Source organism: Plecotus auritus (assembly GCF_963455305.1).
Source record: "Plecotus auritus genome assembly, chromosome: 6".
Taxonomy (NCBI): Eukaryota; Metazoa; Chordata; class Mammalia; order Chiroptera; family Vespertilionidae; genus Plecotus; species Plecotus auritus.
Genome location: NC_137773.1, coordinates 38,836,341 through 38,855,971, shown reverse-complemented (window position 1 = coordinate 38,855,971; position 19,631 = coordinate 38,836,341). Strand labels below are relative to the sequence as shown.

The following is a 19,631-nucleotide window of genomic DNA, read 5'->3' as shown; positions in this document are numbered from 1 at the left end:
GTTAGACAGCAATGATCTAACCTGGAAGGAAAGCAGTAGATGGAAGCAAAGCACACTGAGGAATGTTCTTTGTGAATTGGCAGAGACAGTATTTATTTCAGGTTGGAATAACTTAAAGGTAGCTATATATGCTCTCTGTGCTATTTTAAATCAATACTCTATTTATTAAAACAAAACAAAAGCACACACTTCGGCAACATGGCCACAGAAGGATTAGATCCATTTTTGACTGGGAATTGTTGGGCTGGACCTGGAAAGTGTGTTATTTGAAAAGGAAGTTCAATCACTGTCATTCCCAGCGGTTCTCTCTGGTGGCAAGATGTTTCCCTGGGAGGGTAGTGCTAAAATAGAAATGTCTTGATAATCTCTTTTTCACTTCTGCGGCCCCTGTGATTGATTGTCTGAGCACCGGCAGGACTGCATATGTGCCCAAGACTTTGTGCTTATTAATTACTGCTTAATGCAAAACATCTTTTTTTTTCTTTCATCATTGCAGTGATCAATGTGTACTTTGATATAAAAAATTATTTTTTGTTACTTTGACAGTCTTTTCATAACATATTCACTTCTCTGCTAATCATTCATAAGTAATCTGCTTGATTTTGCCACACACATTTTCTTGATTTGTTTTAACTATATGCAAATGTTTTCATTAAAGAAACAGAAATAGTTTGAACTGTACGACCAAATGATGAATTAATTAAACACATACGCAAAAAAAATTTTTTTTTCAAATGTCTGACCTTTAGAAATAGATTCAATCCCAAATACCTATGTGTTAAATAAGGCAGATAAACTACTTTAAAAAGATGCTGAAACACTGACCAAAATAAATAGCAAATCTTAAAAACAAACCTAACTTTTGTTCCTTAGTATGTTTGTTTCACACTCACTTTATTAAAAAGTTGAAAGATGGAACTGCCAAACATATACAGAAATGAATAGGAATGCTGCACTAATAATTTCCAGTAGAAGTCATCATTTAGTTTCCTTATGAGATCCATTCTCCACTGTGAATGCTACTTCACTCTTGTTAAAACTCTTGTTAAAATAATCCACTTACTCCCAAAGACAAATTATTCAAGTCAGTGTTGTTAAGCTTGTTGTAGTTTGACACTTAACATTACAGATTATATCAGGTCCTGTAAGATTGTATATTATAGTGGTAGAAAAAATAATTTGAACGCTTTTTGCCAGTGACAATTTTCTCTTAATTTAGGAATTCCTATTTCTTACCGAGGCCAGCTGGAAATAAGTAAAGCATTACAGAGCCTTCCTTAGCTGTTGGCCTGGAGAATACACATTCTCTCCAAAATATATATCTTTGGCACAGTCTAGAAGGAAGGAATCTCGGGTAATCTTTGTGCTGGCCAAGTGTGGGAATTATTATTTTTAACCCCTAAATACACTGAAATTTGGTTTTCTTTCAAGGAATTCAAAATCAGACCTGTGCTAGTTTAGTTATATTTGTTAACCAACAAAACTCAAAGTAAGTAGCTTATAGTAGTAGTATTTTTATATTGGGTTTTCTACCTCTCTGGTTTATAATGTTTAAGAGGACATTTTACAAAATTTACAGCTTGAAGAGTTTCACAGTTTAACATTAGAGTTTAATATATACAGATTAATAGTTCTGTAAACTCCTTGGCAAACTAGTTGATTATTTAACCTAAGTTTACAAGTTTATTATACTATCATGTCCCATTTGGTTCCCCAAACTAAGTTATGTCAATATTCAGAGTAACAAATAACTAACCGGCACCAAAACAGTGTCTACATGGCTATTCTGAAGTCCTGAAAGGAAAGGTAGAAACTCATTTAACCAATAATTTTAAAGTTTGGCATTTTACCATAAGAATCCCAATACTTAAGACTAGCTGTGAAAATCATTTTAACTCCATGTTCAAAGTCATGTATGTGGAATAAATTTACTTGATCTCAGAACCTATGGAGCACAGAATTTATTAGTATTTAGTGGATTTATGTCAGTAGGCAAACGGTATTCATAGGAACAACACACATTGTTTTTAAATTATGCAGATTTTTGATAAATTCAGATATATCATAAAAGGATATATAAAATATATTTCTATAATAAAATAATGGAAATTTAGCAACAGAATATATTCATATTATGTATATAGTATTTGATCCATCAAAAATTTATTGTGTTAATAAGACCTAATTATCCTCAATGCATCCGATTAGACTTGAAAACTTAAGTAATTTAATCGGACCACAGTTATTCCACAGCACACACTCACTGCCCTTGAACATACTGAAATGATAACTTCAATAAAATGTCTCAGGATAAATCACCTTTCCTTGAACTCCTTCTATAAGATATTTACATATTTTCCAAAGTATTACACCAAGATCTTAGTAACACTATCGGTGCTATTAATAATGCTATGTCAGGAATAAAATTTTCATGGTTAGTTTCTTTCTTCAATTTACTTATTGGGCAGTGTCTCACCACCTGTCTATCCTTTGTGATGGAAGAAAGGATTCCACTCCTTGGCTTGTCCATTAGGTGGATATCATAGCCATTTAGAGTTCATTTAATTCCTTTGTTTCTATGATAGTGCCACAATTAAGAATTTGTAAGAATTTTTTAGTGTGTGTTTTTCTATGTGTTTTATTTTCCCTCATTTGTTTGCGTTTAGGCCAATCCATAAATTTGCCAAGTCATTCTGGAATCTTACACTGTCTTTACCAGAACTTCCAAGCCCTGCCCACTCAGGGCTCTGATCTAATTTAGTCCATAAAACTTTCCAATGCCCTAACCGGTTTGGCTCAGTGGATAGAGCGTCGGCCTGCAGACTGAAGGGTCCCAGGTTTGATTCTGGTCAAGGGCATGTACCTTGGTTGCGGGCACATCCCCAGTGGGGGGCATGCAGGAGGCAGCTGATCCATGTTTCTCTCTCATCGATGTTTCTAACTCTCTCTCCCTCTCCCTTCCTCTCTGTAAAAAATCAATAAAATATATTAAAAAAAATAAAACTTTCCAAGAGTTCACATCCATATCTGTCACCAGATCATCCTTGGCCATTTTTAGAAAACTCTAATGTCTGAGTTAAAGGTCTACTGTACACTTTCGCCAACTTGGGCATGGTTTGTATGTCCCCAGATATTTCCCTTGCAGCTTATTTAGATGGAATTTTCTCACGTAAAACAAAGTCAGTCAGCTCTTATTACCTGGCATAAGAATGACAGAAGGAAAAGGAGGTTTTAGATAATGACTATGATTATAAGGTTCTGTAATGTATTTTAAAAGAGGATAAAGCCTTTTTCTTATTGGTTTGCTGCCATTTGTATTCGTGGTTCTCATTTACTATATTTCGCTAATCTTTTAATAGTCCAAACTGTTTGAATTATTGAGAAAGTTTCCCTTTCATGTTTAGTGTTTGGCATGCAAGCTATACAAGGTGTACCAGTTAATAATGTGGATTTTGTAATCAAAGAAAACACGATAATTTCAAGAGAAACATCAAAAGTGCTTTATTCAAAGTAATGTCCATCGCTAGCTACAAATTCTCCCATCTTTAAGGTAAATTGTGGATACTATCCCAATAAAACTTTTCTTGTTTTGAGGCAAACCATTCAGAGACCCAATTTTCTACTTCTTCGTTCGTTTTGAAGCGCTGCTCAGAAAGTGCGTGTGCCATTGATCGGAACAAGTGGTAACCTGAAGGAGCAGGTGAATACGGCGGGTGGGTTAATACTTCCCAGGCAAGAACTTTTTTTTAAATATATTTTTATTTATTTCAGAGAGGAATGGAGAGGGAGAGAGAAATAGAAACATCAATGATGAAAGAGAATCATTGATCGGCTGCCTCCGGCATACCCCCCACCGGGGATCGAGCTCACAACCCGGGCATGTGCCCTTGATTGGAACCGAACTCGGGACCTTTCAGTCCACAGGCTGACACTCCATCCACTGAGTCAAACCAGCTAGGGCCCTAGGCAAGATCTTTTAATGTGTCTTTAACTGGTTTTGAAGTGTGTGATGGTGTGTTATCCTGGAGCAAAATTACTTTGCCGTGTCTTCTGGCACATTCTGCTCATTTTACGATCAAAGTGTGGTTCAAATTGATTATTTGTTGTTGGTAGGGATCAGTATTAATGGTTTCACTTGGTTTTAGAATCTCATAATACACCACACCTTCCTGATCCCACCAAATGCAGAGCATTGTCTTTTTTCCAAAGCGATTTGGCCTTGCAGTCGATGTTGATGGTTGATCAACCCATGATTCTGTGCGTTTGGGATTCTCAAAATAAATCCACTTTTCATCGCCAATCACAATTCGATGCAAAAAAGACTTTCTTTCATGCTGTTGAAGCAACATTTTACTGATGACTTTTTGGTTTTCCATTTGTCTTTTGATCAGTTGATGTGGCAGCCATTTTCCTTCCTTTAAAATCTTTCCCATTGCTTGTAAATGATCAGAAATTGTTTGCTGAGCAATGTTTAATCTTTCTGCAAGTTGTTTTTGAGTTTGATGTGCATCTTCATCCAATAATGCTTGTAATTGTTGGTCTTCAAACTTTTTCAGTTGACCTGGATGTTCTTTGTCTTTCACATCGAAATCGTCATCTTTTAAAGCGTTTAAACCAGCATTCACAAGTATCTTGAGATGGAGCATGTTCACCATAAGCTTCCCGAAGTATATGATAACTTTCAGCAGCACTTTTCTTCAAAATAAAGTAATGAATTAAAATTTCCTGCAAATGCTCTTTTTTTTGGCACGCAATTTGACATTTTTAAACATAAAAATATCTATGATGTTAACACCTTCAGCAAATTTGACATATGAAGTTTTGAAGCTTGCTGTCTATACAACAAAATAGCATACATATCAAATCGCATATATATCAACATATGTGTAACTCCATCTATTGAAAAAAAATCCACATTATTAACCGGTACACCTGGTAATATAGACATAATTTAATACAGTCTTAGAAATTATCACTAATGTCCCATGTCAAGGAAGGATTTATTTTAGGAGAAAGCCATAGCAATATTATCTAAAAATATTAGTCATGTGAACCCAAGTGCAGGGAGGGTCATAGTTCCTCAGGTACAAACATCATTTTCAAAGATGTTGGAGCTCAGTTTTTGGTGGGAAAGAGAGATGGCCAACATCAGTTTTCCTTGTGCCATGATGTCTTTGTCAAACTGTTTTTAACTCCAAAATCATGAGAGCCATTTTCTAAGCTGTTCTAAATTTGTTCTAAAGATTACTGTCTCCTTTTTACTCTAGTAAAACTCAGACAGCAAGACTGTGTTTGCTGTTCATAATTAAAGGCTTCTAGTTCATGAAATTGATTGATGGGATGTTTTGTTTCAAGGTCCTTCAAGGTGATGGATAGTAAACTGTTTGGGGAATAGAATATTTGTCAGGCAATCCAATTCTCTTTTTAAAAAATACTCTTGTCAGGAAATGTTCCCTGTAAAGGAAAGATCATTGGCAAGTTATCTGGTAACCCTGTGTTTGTTTACCGGTTGCTGGCAAATTGATGTTGACATTTTAGCATTTTGGCCTTTAGTGAAAGTCTATAGTGTTATTTTATATCACTGGGTTTTATAACAAAGAGTATGGAATAAAGTACCAGCTCCACAGTATCAATAACTTCTGCTGTTTATATTTTCTGCATGGGATCCTGAACATAATGGGTGATGTATAAATAAATAGAAAACCAATAAATGATTTGATATTCTAAGACAGTCAAGCAAATTATATTTTGAGACTTTACTGAGCAGAATTTCTGTCATACCATTGTTGGGTGGTCAGTGAATAATCAGATAATGAAACTAGAGTCCTTACTGTTTCATGGCTTCACCACTTAAAAATTGCCAGACTACAGTAATTTTTAATAAAATTTGGAGTTTTTATTTTCATAGTAATTTAGTCCTGAAATTATAGTTATGATCTCCTCCAATGCCTTGCTTACTAAAAAGAAAAAAAAGTTCCAGGTAAATTAGTTGCTAGTGACAATATTGGAGCCCAGGTCTCCTCATTTCAAGGCCAGAATTAATTTAGCTTTTCCTTTTAATGTCTATCTTTAATCATAGCAATATGATTTGAGAAAATATTCAATTATTTAGTATACTCTATAATAAAGTAAGAACTAATTTAGAAAATACCTTAGAATTTCAGTGAACAGAAATATTTGTTCATTTTCCACACATTTGTAATAAATTTTTTACTAAAATATGTGTTATAAAGAAAATAATTACTAGTAAGAGGTTGATATTTTATTATGAAAGTATTATAATGAGAATTACTTTCTAAGGCTGACTATTTAATTCCATATTTTATAATAAAACTTATCCTAAATCTTTCAAAGGTAAAAATGAGTTTGTTTTAGTTAAATTAATTCTAGAACTTTTATTATTTCCTGGATACTATTTTTATTTCTGGGTCATTCCCATATACAAGTTACAAAATTTAACTTGCAAAAGGAAAGCAACTAACATTTTTTCTCTCTAGTTTTTCAGCTTTTTATGAAAGACACTATTCAGCCATTATCTGCTAAAATTATTTATTCTGTTACTTTATTGAATTTTTTATAATTCTGAAAAATGATATGTTACATTGGTTTGCTCATGTCCTATGGAGTTGATATAAAATTAATCAAAAGTTTTGGGAATAGTCTGTGACTGATTTCTGGGCTTCCATGACATGATTGTGAACTTCCTCTACTGATCAGAATGAGTTCATCTATTATAAAGCTCTGTTATTATTATTTTCTCAAATATTTCAAGATCTACATAAATTTTAGGAATAGGTACTAGAATGGTATTTTTCCACATTAACTTAACCCCTTAAAAGTTTTTAGTTTAATTATTTTGAATTTTCTTGAAGATATTTTTCTAATAAACATAATATCTTCATTTATATAAATATATCAATTTTATAGAGTGGTATTAAGATGCTTTTAAGGAAGAAAGACCATGTTAAGTAGTTACTCCTCTTATTATAGTTTTACATTATAGTAAAGCTTAAACTGAACTGGAAACATTCAGATTGTAGAGTTAACAAAAAAAATAAACCATAAATATGCGTAAATAGTTGGGATAATTGTGGAACACTTAATGGATTGTGATTTGAAAAGCATCCAGGCATTTGGAAAAGAGTAATACTACGGATACAATTGTAGATGTGGGAATAGAAAATGCATGGGCGTGATCTATATATATAAAAGCCTAAGCGACTGTTACAACTGAACAACTGGAATGACCAGAATGACTGGTTGGCCAGTCGCTATGATGCACACTGACCACCAGAGGGCAGACACTCAACACAGGAGCTGCCCCCTGGTGGTCAGTGTGCTCCCACAGCCAACCTCCCGTGGCCCCTCCCACCCCGGCTGGCCAACCTCCTGCAGTCCCTCCCCCCTGCCAGGAGGCTTCCCAGATAGGCCCGGATTGGGGGGTCAGCCAGCCAACCTCCTGGGGTTCCTCCCCCCAGCTGGCTGGCCCCCCCAATAGGCCTCGATCACCAGCCAGGCCGAGGGACCCCACCCGTGCACAAATTCGTACACCCGGCCTCTAGTTAATCTATAATAGAGCAAATGATTCTTACAGTGAAGGGTAGAAAATAAAGCTGAGGAGATAGATAAACACCAGCCTGGAGATTCTGGGATACTGGGCTTTATCTTGTAGGCAATGACTCAGTAATCAAAGATTTTTGTCCGATGAGATTATATATGTAAAGCAATTTTGGAAGAATACATATTCAGTATTAACAAGTGGGATTGATTGAAAGACTGGGGACTAAACTAACATTAGTAGACTAGGCTTGATGTGAATAGGGTTTGTGTAGAATGCTTCTTGTGCAAATGAAAAGAAGAGCTAGGACCCGTAACGATGTAAAGAAAGAAGTGATGGCAAAGAGAGTGCAGTCCTAACAATGACTTGGTAAAGGGAAAAAATACATTAAAATCTTATGCCTGTATATCTAAAAGGGGACAATCAGGAAGCATTTACCAGTTTTCAATGAGAATACACTAAGGTTATTTGGCTAAAGATCAATATGGGTAGATGACTAGTAAAATAAGTCATTATTTTCAGAAACGCAAGCATATTCCCTCTCATGTAATTGTGATACCATAAAATCACTTTATTCTCTCAGTCAAATAAGCACCAGCTTATTTGTGGAACAAATCAAATCTGGGGGTACATGGGGACCCAAGAGACTTCCCTAATAAAAGACCATTGTACATCAAATACATTTTTCTTTGCAAAATATCTTACAAATGAAGACAAACTGCATTTATGAAATACAAGGAATCCATTGAAAGGGAATTTTATTAGAAAAATCCAGATTATCAGATATTTTTATTAACATAGTATTGGATGTTGTGTCATCTGCCAAGAAATAGCAGCTATTTCCATCACACGCCAGGTTGATAAGCCATATTGAAACTGTTGATCAACATTTCAAGGCCAGAGCAAAAGAGTAGATGAGGAGACAAAAACTGCAACAGGCATCCAGCTCCACAGCTGGGCGTATGCTAACTCTTGAGATCAATGGCTAAATTGAAAAATAGCAAATCAAATTTTTGTTGCAAAGTAGATAGAACTTTAAAAACTGTCTGCCCAAGTGCATGTCTGATATTAGTCATTCTGTTCCAGGCCGACTGATACTCTCGGGCTTTGTTTACTCGCCTTTGTCCTGCATCGCCCTAAGCTCTGCCTGAGGTCAGCCAGAGGGCACGAAAACATTGTACCCAAGTATGAGCATCACCCGTTTCTAACCCATGTTTTGCATCAACTCTGGATGTTGTGGCTCATGTTCAATTTTAAGAAATACAGGGAGAAGGTGGCTCACAGCCTAGAAGAGAGAAACAACAAAAAGGACTTTTTTTTTTAATATATTTTATTGATTTTTTTACAGAGAGGAAGGGAGAGGGATAGAGAGTGAGAAACATCGATGGGAGAGAAACATCGATCAGCTGCCTCCTGCACACCTCCTACTGGGGATGTGCCCGCAACCAAGGTACATGCCCTTGACCGGAATCGAACCTGGGACCTTTCAGTCCGCAGGCTGACGCTCTATCCACTGAGCCAAACCAGTCAGGGCCAGCAAAAAGGACTTTTAACAAGCCTTCTATCTCTCTTCCAGTGCTCAATTACCTGTGGCAAAGGAATGCAGTCCCGTGTTATCCAGTGCATGCACAAGATCACAGGAAGACATGGAAATGAATGTTTTTCTTCAGAAAAGCCTGCAGCATACAGGCCATGCCACCTTCAGCCCTGTAATGAGAAGATTAACGTAAATACCATAACATCACCCAGGCTGGGTAAGCTGACCAAAAGGGAATGGTTTTGAGAAATACGGAAATACTCATGGTTTCTTCTATTTTGCACATCACTTTAAAGCTTAGTTATAAATGGATACTAATTAGTTTGGTCCTAACCAAATTGGCTGTATTTTACTGTGGGTTAATCCAAATGGCCAGGTGGGTAAAGAATCCTAAAGAATAAACTATTTTGATCCCTGAAGCTGTCTACTCAGAACCAGACCTTGGAAATACGAATGTCATACCACCCAAGCTCATCATGTAAAGGGTTGAAGGGTATAACCATATGTTGGGTTCTGACCAGTCTCATGGCAGAACTATCAATTAAGGTAGTGTCTAGTTGAAAAGTACTTGTAGTATATACCATAGATCTCTCCACTGTCAGCATCCTTCCTTGTGATCCTGGGTACAAATTATCTTTTGGAGAAACTTAGAGTAAAAAATGACTTTCAAGACAAATAAGTGCATGGATCTATACCACCAAACAAAAGGTACAATTTTTTCATAGTTAAGGACAGAATATGACATACAAATAGCTACTAGTAACATTGATTACATTGACTTTTATGTTGTAAAATGCTTTCATTTGTATTCTCAATACCTGTTATTTAATCAGCCGTCATGAAGAAGTAGGGTATGTATTTCAAATAAATGTAGTCTGCACTTGCTTAACAAATATTCATGAATGAATTAGCCTTTATGGCCTTGGCAATTAGTGGCTTTTACCAGCACTGCTGCCTGGCAGTTATTGGGTTAATCTATGTTTATCACCTTCCATTTTGATCTGTGCACATAATCTTCAGGAACAATTTAATCGTAAATTGTTATAGATACTCTTCCAGGCATATGATTCAATCAAATGGAAAAGTTTGGTTCTTCATGGACATACAAAATTGCTTTTTTTTTTGAGCCAAATAATTAACATTTCTAAGAAATAATCAGTTCAAGGAGAATTAAGACTAGTTAAAACAAAAAGTTAAGCAATCCTAAAGCAAATGCAGCTAAATCCATGTATTTCAAACAACATAATCCCTTTCTCCAGCAATTACTTGGAGTTCTTCTTAAAGTGTGTGGCAGAAAATAATGACCTAAAAGAAGAATTTAATTAAAATTGCATTGTTTTGTTTATTATTTCTTACCCCCAAACACAGAAGCACAGTGATCAGAAAATCTAAGGTTTCTAACTGTAAAATAATGAAATATAGTAGAATAGTGGTAAAAGAAAGAATTGTAGCAGGACTGACTTTTATTATGCATGCCAGAACACACTATTTCTTCAGAAAACCTGAGCCTAAATTTACATGACCAATATTTTTATATCAAGTTCTCATTTTAAATACTTTAATGCTGTAAGTTTCAGTCACATGATAAATGGTTTTGATGTTAAAGGTGCATTAAATCACTATCCCACAAACAAAATAGAAAGACTCATAGATACAGAGAACAGGCTGACAGTTGGCAGAGGGAGGAGGTTTGGGGAACTGGATGAAAAAGGTAAAGGGATTAAGCAGAACAAATTGGTAGTTACAGAATAGCCACATAGATATATACTGCAACATGGGGAATATATTCAATAATATCATAACTATGTATGGGGTCAGCTGGGTGCTTAAAGAAGAGGGGGGACCACTCTGTAAAATGCATGATTTTCTAAGTACTTTGCTGTGCATCTGAAACTAATACAAAATAATATTGAATGTGAACTGTAGTCCTATCTAATCTAATAAAGAGGTAATATGCAAATTGACTATCACTCCAATACACAAGAAGGCTGCCCCCATGTGGACACAAGATGGCCACCACAAGATGGCTGGCAGGGGAGGGCAGTTGTGGGTGATCAGGCCAGGAGGGGAGGGCAGTTGGGAGGGTCCAGGCCTGAAAGGGAGGACAGTTGGGGGGGACCCAGGCCTGCAGAGGAGGGCAGTTGCGGGGGGACCATGCCTGCAGGGGAGGGCAGTTGGGGCAACCAGGCCAGCAGGGGAGGGCAGTTAGGGGTTACTGGGCCAGCAGAGAAGGGCAGTTGGGGGCGACCAGGCTGGCAAGGGAGGGCAGTTAGGGGTGACCAGGCTGGCAGGGGAGGGCAATTAGGGGCAATCAGGTCATCAGGGGAGCAGTTAGGCGTTGATCAGGCTGGCAGGGGAGTGGTTAGGGGGAGATCAGGTAGGTGAGTGGTTGGGAGCCAGCAGTCCTGCATTGTGAGAGGGATGTCCGACTGCCCATTTAGGCCCGATCCCACCAGTGGGATCTGGGTCCCTGATTGGAGAGGGTGCAGGCTGGGCTGAGGGACACACGCCCCCTCCCCTAATCACCCCCCCTGCACACATTTTGTGCATCGGGCCTCTAGTTGAAATATAAAAAAAGAGGAAAGAATAAAATAAAATGTGCGAGCATATTTTTGTTTTGCTATTTCTTTGCAAATTCATCTATAACAATACTTATTAAATTTCATTCCCATAAAGGTAGATATATTGAGCACATTTATTTGTGTTTTAATCCTCTCAACTAAAAATCCAAAAGAAACTTAAATGAAAAACCATAAAATTGATCTTTAAAAGCCATTTGCAGGACAATTCATTGAATTTGGGAATGTCTGTCTTAAATATGTGAGAGCATTATTCATTCACTTTACTCCTTTATTTCAGGGTGTATATGTGTGTGTGTTTGTGTGAGCATAGCTCTGTGTTTTAAGTTCCACAGGGAATATAAATGAGTCAGTGGACAAAATCCCCACTTACATGATTGCTATTTGTTTCTACTCATGACACCCGGAATATCTACCTGTATTGAGTTTCCTGTGTTCTGCTTCACAGCTGCTCTGACTTTCAAGTGCCTAGGAGATCAATGGCCTGTGTACTGCCGAGTGATACGCGAGAAGAACCTGTGTCAGGACATGCGGTGGTATCAGCGCTGCTGTGAGACGTGCAGGGACTTCTATGCCCAAAAGCTGCAGCAAAAGAGTTGACCTCTAGCAGGCTGGCTGGCTCACAGCTCTTTGCAATTACATTATTTATAGACACACACACTAGCATGTTTTTCAGACCAAATATTATCAGATTACATATAATTTAATCAAATTAATTTATTTTGGGGCCTGCCAAACATCAATATGGTGCTTATTTTGGTAATACAAACATTGTGATTTATACTATAAGGCTTCATAAGTCATTTTATATGAATAAGTTGGATCCAGTTACCAGAAAAAGAAAAAGAAAACTAAGATTATTAGGCTTAAAAAATGTTTTTTAAGTTAGGGCTGGCTCTAAGGTGCTACTCTCTCCCCACCAATACCATTGAGTTATGCATAATGTATACTAATTTAGCATAATAGTTTAGCTATCTATGGGGAAAATTGTTTTTGTGTTTTGGTGTCCTAATGCAGAATTAGCCCATTTTCTGTACTCTGAAGGAGATGTGTAAACATAACAAACCTCATAGTGTTGAACAGGTTTTTAAAGAATGTATTATGAATTTGGTTCAGACTTAGAGACATCTATAGGAAAAATTCTACTGTAACTATAACCTTATTTTAATAATGGAAAAGAAAAAATCAAAATAGAGACTTTGATCATGTTCACGAACATGTACTTGAACACAAGTATTGTAACAATGAAACACTGTAATTAATGATTTACACTGAATCACCATTGCACTGTCGATATAGTGTAGAGAAACCGTTATGGAAATGGTAACATCCTACAAAAATGTGTATTATTTTTAACATGTTGTCATTAGATTTTAGCTTTTTTAAATATTTTGAAGAAAGAAAGCATTGATCCACCCATTTCCTTGTATTTTTTTAGCAGATTTTAAAAGAATATAGTAGGTACTTAAGCCTCAGAAATCATAATGAGAAAACTTACTAAATATTTTTCAGCCTTTTCCCTAGAAACAAGGAAAGACTAAAAGCTGATAATACTGTGGTAGTTTCATTGTGTTTTTTTCTTTATAAAAATTAAAAAGTTTTACAATTCTGTGAAACGTTAAAAAAAACCAGCTTAAATTTTTTCTTGTGAGAAAATATTGTACATGATTCACATGATTTCTTAGATTTTTTTTTGCAATAAAATATGTGAAATTTCCTGTTGGGAGGCAATTCTTCATAGGTCTCTCATGTTTCCACAAGTCTTGGCACTGTCTGCTTTTGTTCTGGAATATCTTCTAAGGGATGTTTGTATGGTGAACAGCTCTGGAAGACAAAGTTGATGTCTCTCTTTGGAGCAAAGGGCAGACGTGTTTATTTCTCATTATACAAGTTTCACAGTCCCTCAATGGGGGCCCCTCACCTGTAATACAACGCTCTGCATGTGTAGTATCATCTGGCTTCTTTATGTCTGGTGCTTCCATTGGCATTACTACCATGAAAGCCCTCATGCCACAGATCATGGCACCAAAGAGGGGAGGATGGGTTTTGCCAGTTTATGGGTTTTTTTTTAATTAAATTTATTGGAATAACATGGGTTAGTAACATTATATAAATTTCAGGTGTACAACTTTATAATACGACATCTGTGTACTATATGGTGCTCACCACCCAAAGTCTTTTGACTATGTCTGTTTCAAATAGACCTTCCATAATTAGGGAAGTTACTATGGGGTACTTTCTACAGGCACTTCACTCCAGATGATAATAGGGCTCTGGGACTCTTGAGTCCACTCAGAGACAGATTTAAGCCAAGCTTGATCCAATTATCTGACTTCCATCAGCCTTTGCTCTGACTGTGGGACTGCAGCGGCAATGTAGAGTCACCAAGAATCCAGGAATCATCAAAAAGTCAGACTATTTTCCTTTCCCCAATATATAGTTCCCATCAAGAAAGACTAGAAGGTAGATTAACAATATGGGTTTTGGACAGTGTAACAAAATCTTTCCTCAAAGGATCTGGCCTCCCCTTCATTCAAGGAGTTCTGGATCTGTGAACCTGCTCTCATGTGGAATTTGATCTAGGAATGCAATTCCCTGCTGTGGTGAGTCAAATCAGACTTCTTTTCACTAAGACTAGAAACTTCGTGCTTAAGCAAATACAAGACTTTAGTAGAATGTATATCTATTTCAGTCCTAGGACTCCATGATCAATTACGCAATACCAAAAATCTTTGCCAGCCAAACCATTCCCTCTACCCCTTTGACTCTAATGCCCTTTATGGTAACTGTGCTTTCCTGGTCTTTGGCGGTGAAATTCAGCCATTTGGTTCCTGCCCTTACAGTATTCCATATTCTCATTAAATTCAGGAAGCCCAGTTCAATGGCAGCATTTTCCAATGTCATTCCTGACATTCGCAGACTAGCCACTTGAGAGTTCTTTAGGGATTCCAATGCTGCCTTCAACAATGAATTTTTCAAAGCCTTAGTGAAGGGAGTGCCACCTGGATACACTGAGGGGACATATGGAACAGGTGAGTGAACACATCCATCATATTAAAACCAATCTCCCTAAACATTTGTATCCCTCCCTCTGTAGTACCTTATAGCAAGTATGTTTTAGCATCTCAACTTCATTTCAGTATGGACAATCATTGGGTTTGGTTTTCAGATAAATTGATAGAATTACTCCCAGCCACATCAACTAATACTTTCTAGAATCTCTCCTTAGTGAACCCATGTCAAAAACATTTAGGCTAATTCAACATTGTATGCTTTCCATCTTAACATAACCCTCTTAAGAAATATCCCGAAACATATACTTTGGGTTTCAGTAAATATGAATTAGTGAAATCCTGCAGTTCTTTTGATATGTATGGTACCACTTCATAAGTCACACTTTTTGTCTGGCCCCCTTGAATCTTCTGGGACCTGATCTGGATATAGATTTAGAAGACCTGACAGATGGTGGAACATGAGCAGTAGAGCTGAAAAGGTTTTATTTCAAGATAGTCAATGTAAGCTTTCTAGGTCCCAGCTTAGACCCTGAGCTGTGACTTTTAAACCTCACGCTTATTTCTCTCTTTAACTTACCTAGTCTTTTTAGGAGCAATGAATCAACCCCACAGTCATTATTCTCTTTGTTTCTATTAAAAAGATTTTGTGCAGCAGGTACTTGCTTTCTACAGGCACTTCACTCCAGATGATAATAGGTGAGAATTTAAATAACCATGTTGGCATTTTGTGCCATGGATGACCAGTGTCCCACTTACTGGAAAGAGATTCACTAATGTCATTGAGTCTAGTCAGAACAGAGAACGAATTCCAGGTTTCATTTCTTAAATTCTCTTCCTTGGAAACATTTATTTTTTGTACTGGTAATTGTCATGGTTCAGTCAGCCAAACAGTGTTGGAGTGTTATAGGATTACGGATCCGAATTCATAACATCAGGAGGAGCTGGGGAAGATCCATGAGAAGAGTTGGAGAATCAGGAGTCACCAACTGATCTGAGCAGCCAGGCCCATCCAGGTCAGTATGACTATGAAAGGTTGACTTGTAAAGATGTCTGTAGGATGCTGTTGCCTCTGTATACCTCCCTCCTTTGTAGGTCCACAGCCAAACATCTGATGGTGGACCTGAGTTTGCTGTTAGTCAGCAGGTCCAACCGTTGGAAAAAAGAAATGGGCATGGAGTTCAAGAAAGCAAAGGCCACTTGGAAACTGCCAAGCACCTGTGCCTCTCCCTGTCCCTGCATCTGATTACAAAAAGGCTTTTGGATTAATGAATGCTGCTTCCATTTTGCCTTCCAAATGCCATGCAAGTTCCTCTTTTGGCCAATTCTAACCCAGAATCACACAAAGAAGGGGATTCGTGGAAATGTAGTTTGCTTTTTACCTATAGGTGACTAATATGATTTTAGTTTTTTCAGTTTGCTTTATCACAGAGACAACTGAGATGAAAACTCATATTTTCTCTCTCTTAAAATAACAGTAAACCTTCTTAAGTTCTTATTATATCCTAAACATTCTGTTAACCACTTTACCTATTAAACCTCACAGCAACCCTGTAAGGTAGTATTACTATCTTCACATTATAACAGCAATCTGAGGCTCAGAGAATTTTGGTAACTTGCCCAAGAACACAGTTTAGCTGGATGTAATAAAACCACTAGGACTCCAGATCCTGTGCACTCAATTATCCTGATTGCCTCTCTTGTTCACTACTTTTGAAAATAGGTGCACAAGATTATAATCTCATCACAGACTTTCTTTGTCATTAAAACTATCCAACTAATTTTGAAATTCTCTCAGATAATTTTTATGAATCCCAACTGCTCATCTGAATTGTACAGGCTTTTCAGCTGAAAATAGTTTCAGGTATTTCAGTAAGTTATTGGTAACAAATTAGAGAGGAGGGGGAAAAAGAAAGAAAAGAAAAAAAGAAAGAGGTAAAAATGAAAGAAAATAAATGAAAGAGGAGAGAGGGAGAAAGGACAAGTCAGAGAATGAGAAGAAAGAAGAAAAAAGTTAATATGTAAAAAGTTTTGCTTAGTGAACCATATTTAATTCTATTTTTACAATTCTCATGGTTCAGAAAACAATAATTCTGGACCCAAACCCAAGGGGAAATGATACTTTTATAAAAATTTTCTGTGAAGAAAGCAAATGCTTACCTGCATCCAGAGGGCTGAGAAGTACCAGAGATCCACATTTCCACCAGCTTGTCCCTGCAATATAGTTCCTTTTTTAAAAACAAGGCAGAGAAGTTATTTTATCTTTTTCCTATTTTTATTAATTTCAGAGAAGAAGGGAGAGAGAGAGAGAAACATCAATGATGAGAGAGAATCATTGATCGGCTGCCTCCTGCACACCCCACACAGGGCTGAGCCCACAACCCAGTTCCCTAACCAAGAATTAAACCACAACCTCCTGGTTCACAGGTTGATACTCAACCACTAAGCCATGCCAGGCAGACCTCGTTCTTTATATTTATTGATCCTCTTTTTCATCCTAGAATGAAGGTACTAATGACAGTAAAGTGTTAGAAACCCTAAGTTAATATGTGTCCAATTACTCTCAGGTAAAATTTTGAAGAGTTGAAAAGAAAACAATCAAATGGGTTTATGTGATCAAATAAATTTGGAAAATGCTAGAGTTCATAAAGGAGAACTTTATATAGTCTTCGATGTGAGTTTGTACATTAAAAAATACCAGAAGAGAATATAGAGAATGTCTGTAAACAATTTTGGCAATGGATTCCTTTTTCACTGAGCATGGTCAATTAGAAAACAGGACACTAAGCCATTTTTTAAATCAAATTTAATTAGATTATCCATTTCCAACCAGAGTAGAACCATCATTATTTGTTGAGCAAAAAGCTTCATGAGGGTCTACAGAAATGATTCATGTGTGGAAGAAAGCATCCAATAGGGCCCTTTTGTAATGTACCACCTAGTATAGAGACTCATGAAGGAAAAGTATCCTATATAACAAAGAGGTAATATGCAAATTGACCCTCATGCCCTCACATTGCAAGATGGCCACCCCATGTCGTCACAAGATGGCCGCTCCCACGTCATCACAAGATGGGCGCCCCACGATGTGACAATATGGCCGCCCCCCATGTCGTCACAAGATGGCCTCCCCATGTCATCACAAGATGGCTGCCCCCACATCATCACAAAATGGGCGCCCCACAATGTCACAAGATGGCCGCCCCCCACGACATCACAATATGGCCACCCCCACGTTGTCACAAGGTGGCCACCCCACGTCATCACAAGATGGCCGTCCCACATCATCACAAGATGGTTACCCCCACATTGTCACAAGATGGCCAGCAGGGAAGGGCAGTTGGGGGCGATCGGGCAGGCAGAGGAGCAGTTAGGTGTTAATCAGGCTGGCAGGGGAGCGGTTAGGGGGCTATCAGGCTGGCAGGCAGAAGCAGTTAGGGGCAATCAGGCAGGCAGGCAGGCTAGTTGTTAGGAGCCAGCAGTCCCAGATTGTGAGAGGGATGTCCCAGATTGGAGAGGGTGCAGGCTGAGGTGAGGGACACCTCCCCCCCCCCCCCAGTGCATGAGTTTTGTGCACTGGGCCTCTAGTGAAATACATAATCAAACACCAGATAGTAAGATGAGAGTATAAACAAATCACCCTAAGATTTCAAAGGAAGGAAAATCATTCCTACTAAGGAACATATGCAAAGGTTTTGTGGAAGAGAGGCTAGGTACTAGAGATGACCCATAAAGGATGTTTAGAGGTGATCAGTAACCAGGGCTGGGGAGAAATGTTTCCAGGCGGGAGGACTGGCACAAGTAGAGGCACAGGGGTTGGGGTTGGGGTATGGCCAGTACAAGGGAGTGGGGAGAAGGGCTGATTTCTTCATTGTCAGCCATGTGGGATACCTACAGGGGTAGTAGTGAGAAACAAGAACTGATGGTTGAGGTGGGGGAAAGGATAGTGGGGAAAGATGGAGACTGAGACTAAACGATTTGTACACGGAAAGACAGTAAACAACCCTCTGGGCATCTAGAGCATGGCGGAGGAATCTGAAGGAAGGATGCCCAAGGAAAACTAAAGGCTTGTTTCACCCACCTCATAATCTGGCTAAGAAAAAGGCCTGGCCTAATCAATATATTTGGATCTAAGTTCTGTGTTTCCACTTGCCAATACAGAGAGCCAAGAAGAAGTTAGGTTCTCCTTGAAGATGCTTGTTATTCCCCAAAGAATCTTTTAGGAAAAGCAAACAGCCCGAGAAATATTTGTTCATTAAATGTATTCTGGCAGCAACCAGAAAATTCCAGAAAGTACCAAGCACATGCACATAATACACTTGATTCTTGAAACACTTATGATTGAACTGGTTATTGTCGTTATGAAGGACTTTTATCCAGTCAATGTACTGATAAAACCACCCAGATGTATTTCTAATATTGTAAGACAGAGCGAGGGAGTTTGGTCCAGAAAATTCTTATAGAAAGTGTTGATTGCTTAATCCAGTTTTACAGTCATAAGTAGGACAGATGTTTTGGTTTTGTTTGTTTTTTAACACCCTCGTGCTTATTGCTATAGAGAAAGTCAGTACTCTCCAGTGTCTTGCTCAATTCGAGAACATCCTGGCTGCTGATTCTTATATGGCTCTATGGCACTCTCCTGAAATGTGCTGCTGATGCATTCCACATGTAACCATTCCCCCTGGAAGGGAAACCTTCCTGCTGAGTCACCTGGGTCTACAGAGGTGCAAACAGCACAAACAGCTTATGTCTTTTAGAACTGCTGGTGTGTCTATCTTTTGCCTTCTCGCAAGTACGAAGGTTTTCTCTCACTCTGGACGGAAATCAGTTCTTTCCCACTGAGAAGTAAGGGTTCCCTAAGGCAGAATGGCTTCAAACAAGAGAGCTTATCTCCATTAAAGTCGTCATCACTTCCTGACTTAGTACACTGTCTGTAGCTTCACTCC

The 19,631-nt window shown here is 37.9% G+C and overlaps 1 protein-coding gene across 1 annotated transcript in view; it reads left to right on the top strand.

Annotated features, from left to right (window-relative positions):
- ADAMTS19 (ADAM metallopeptidase with thrombospondin type 1 motif 19) overlaps nucleotides 1-12,274 on the top strand; it is a gene marked incomplete at both ends in the record, with an annotated part of 216,683 nt that extends 204,409 nt beyond the window's left edge. Inside the window, 2 exons of the mRNA XM_080672669.1 lie at nucleotides 9,135-9,312; nucleotides 12,123-12,274. Of these exons, the coding sequence (XP_080528795.1) occupies nucleotides 9,135-9,312; nucleotides 12,123-12,274 (330 nt within the window). The remainder of the gene's footprint in view (nucleotides 1-9,134; nucleotides 9,313-12,122) is intronic.
- Nucleotides 12,275-19,631: the final 7,357 nt, after the last annotated feature.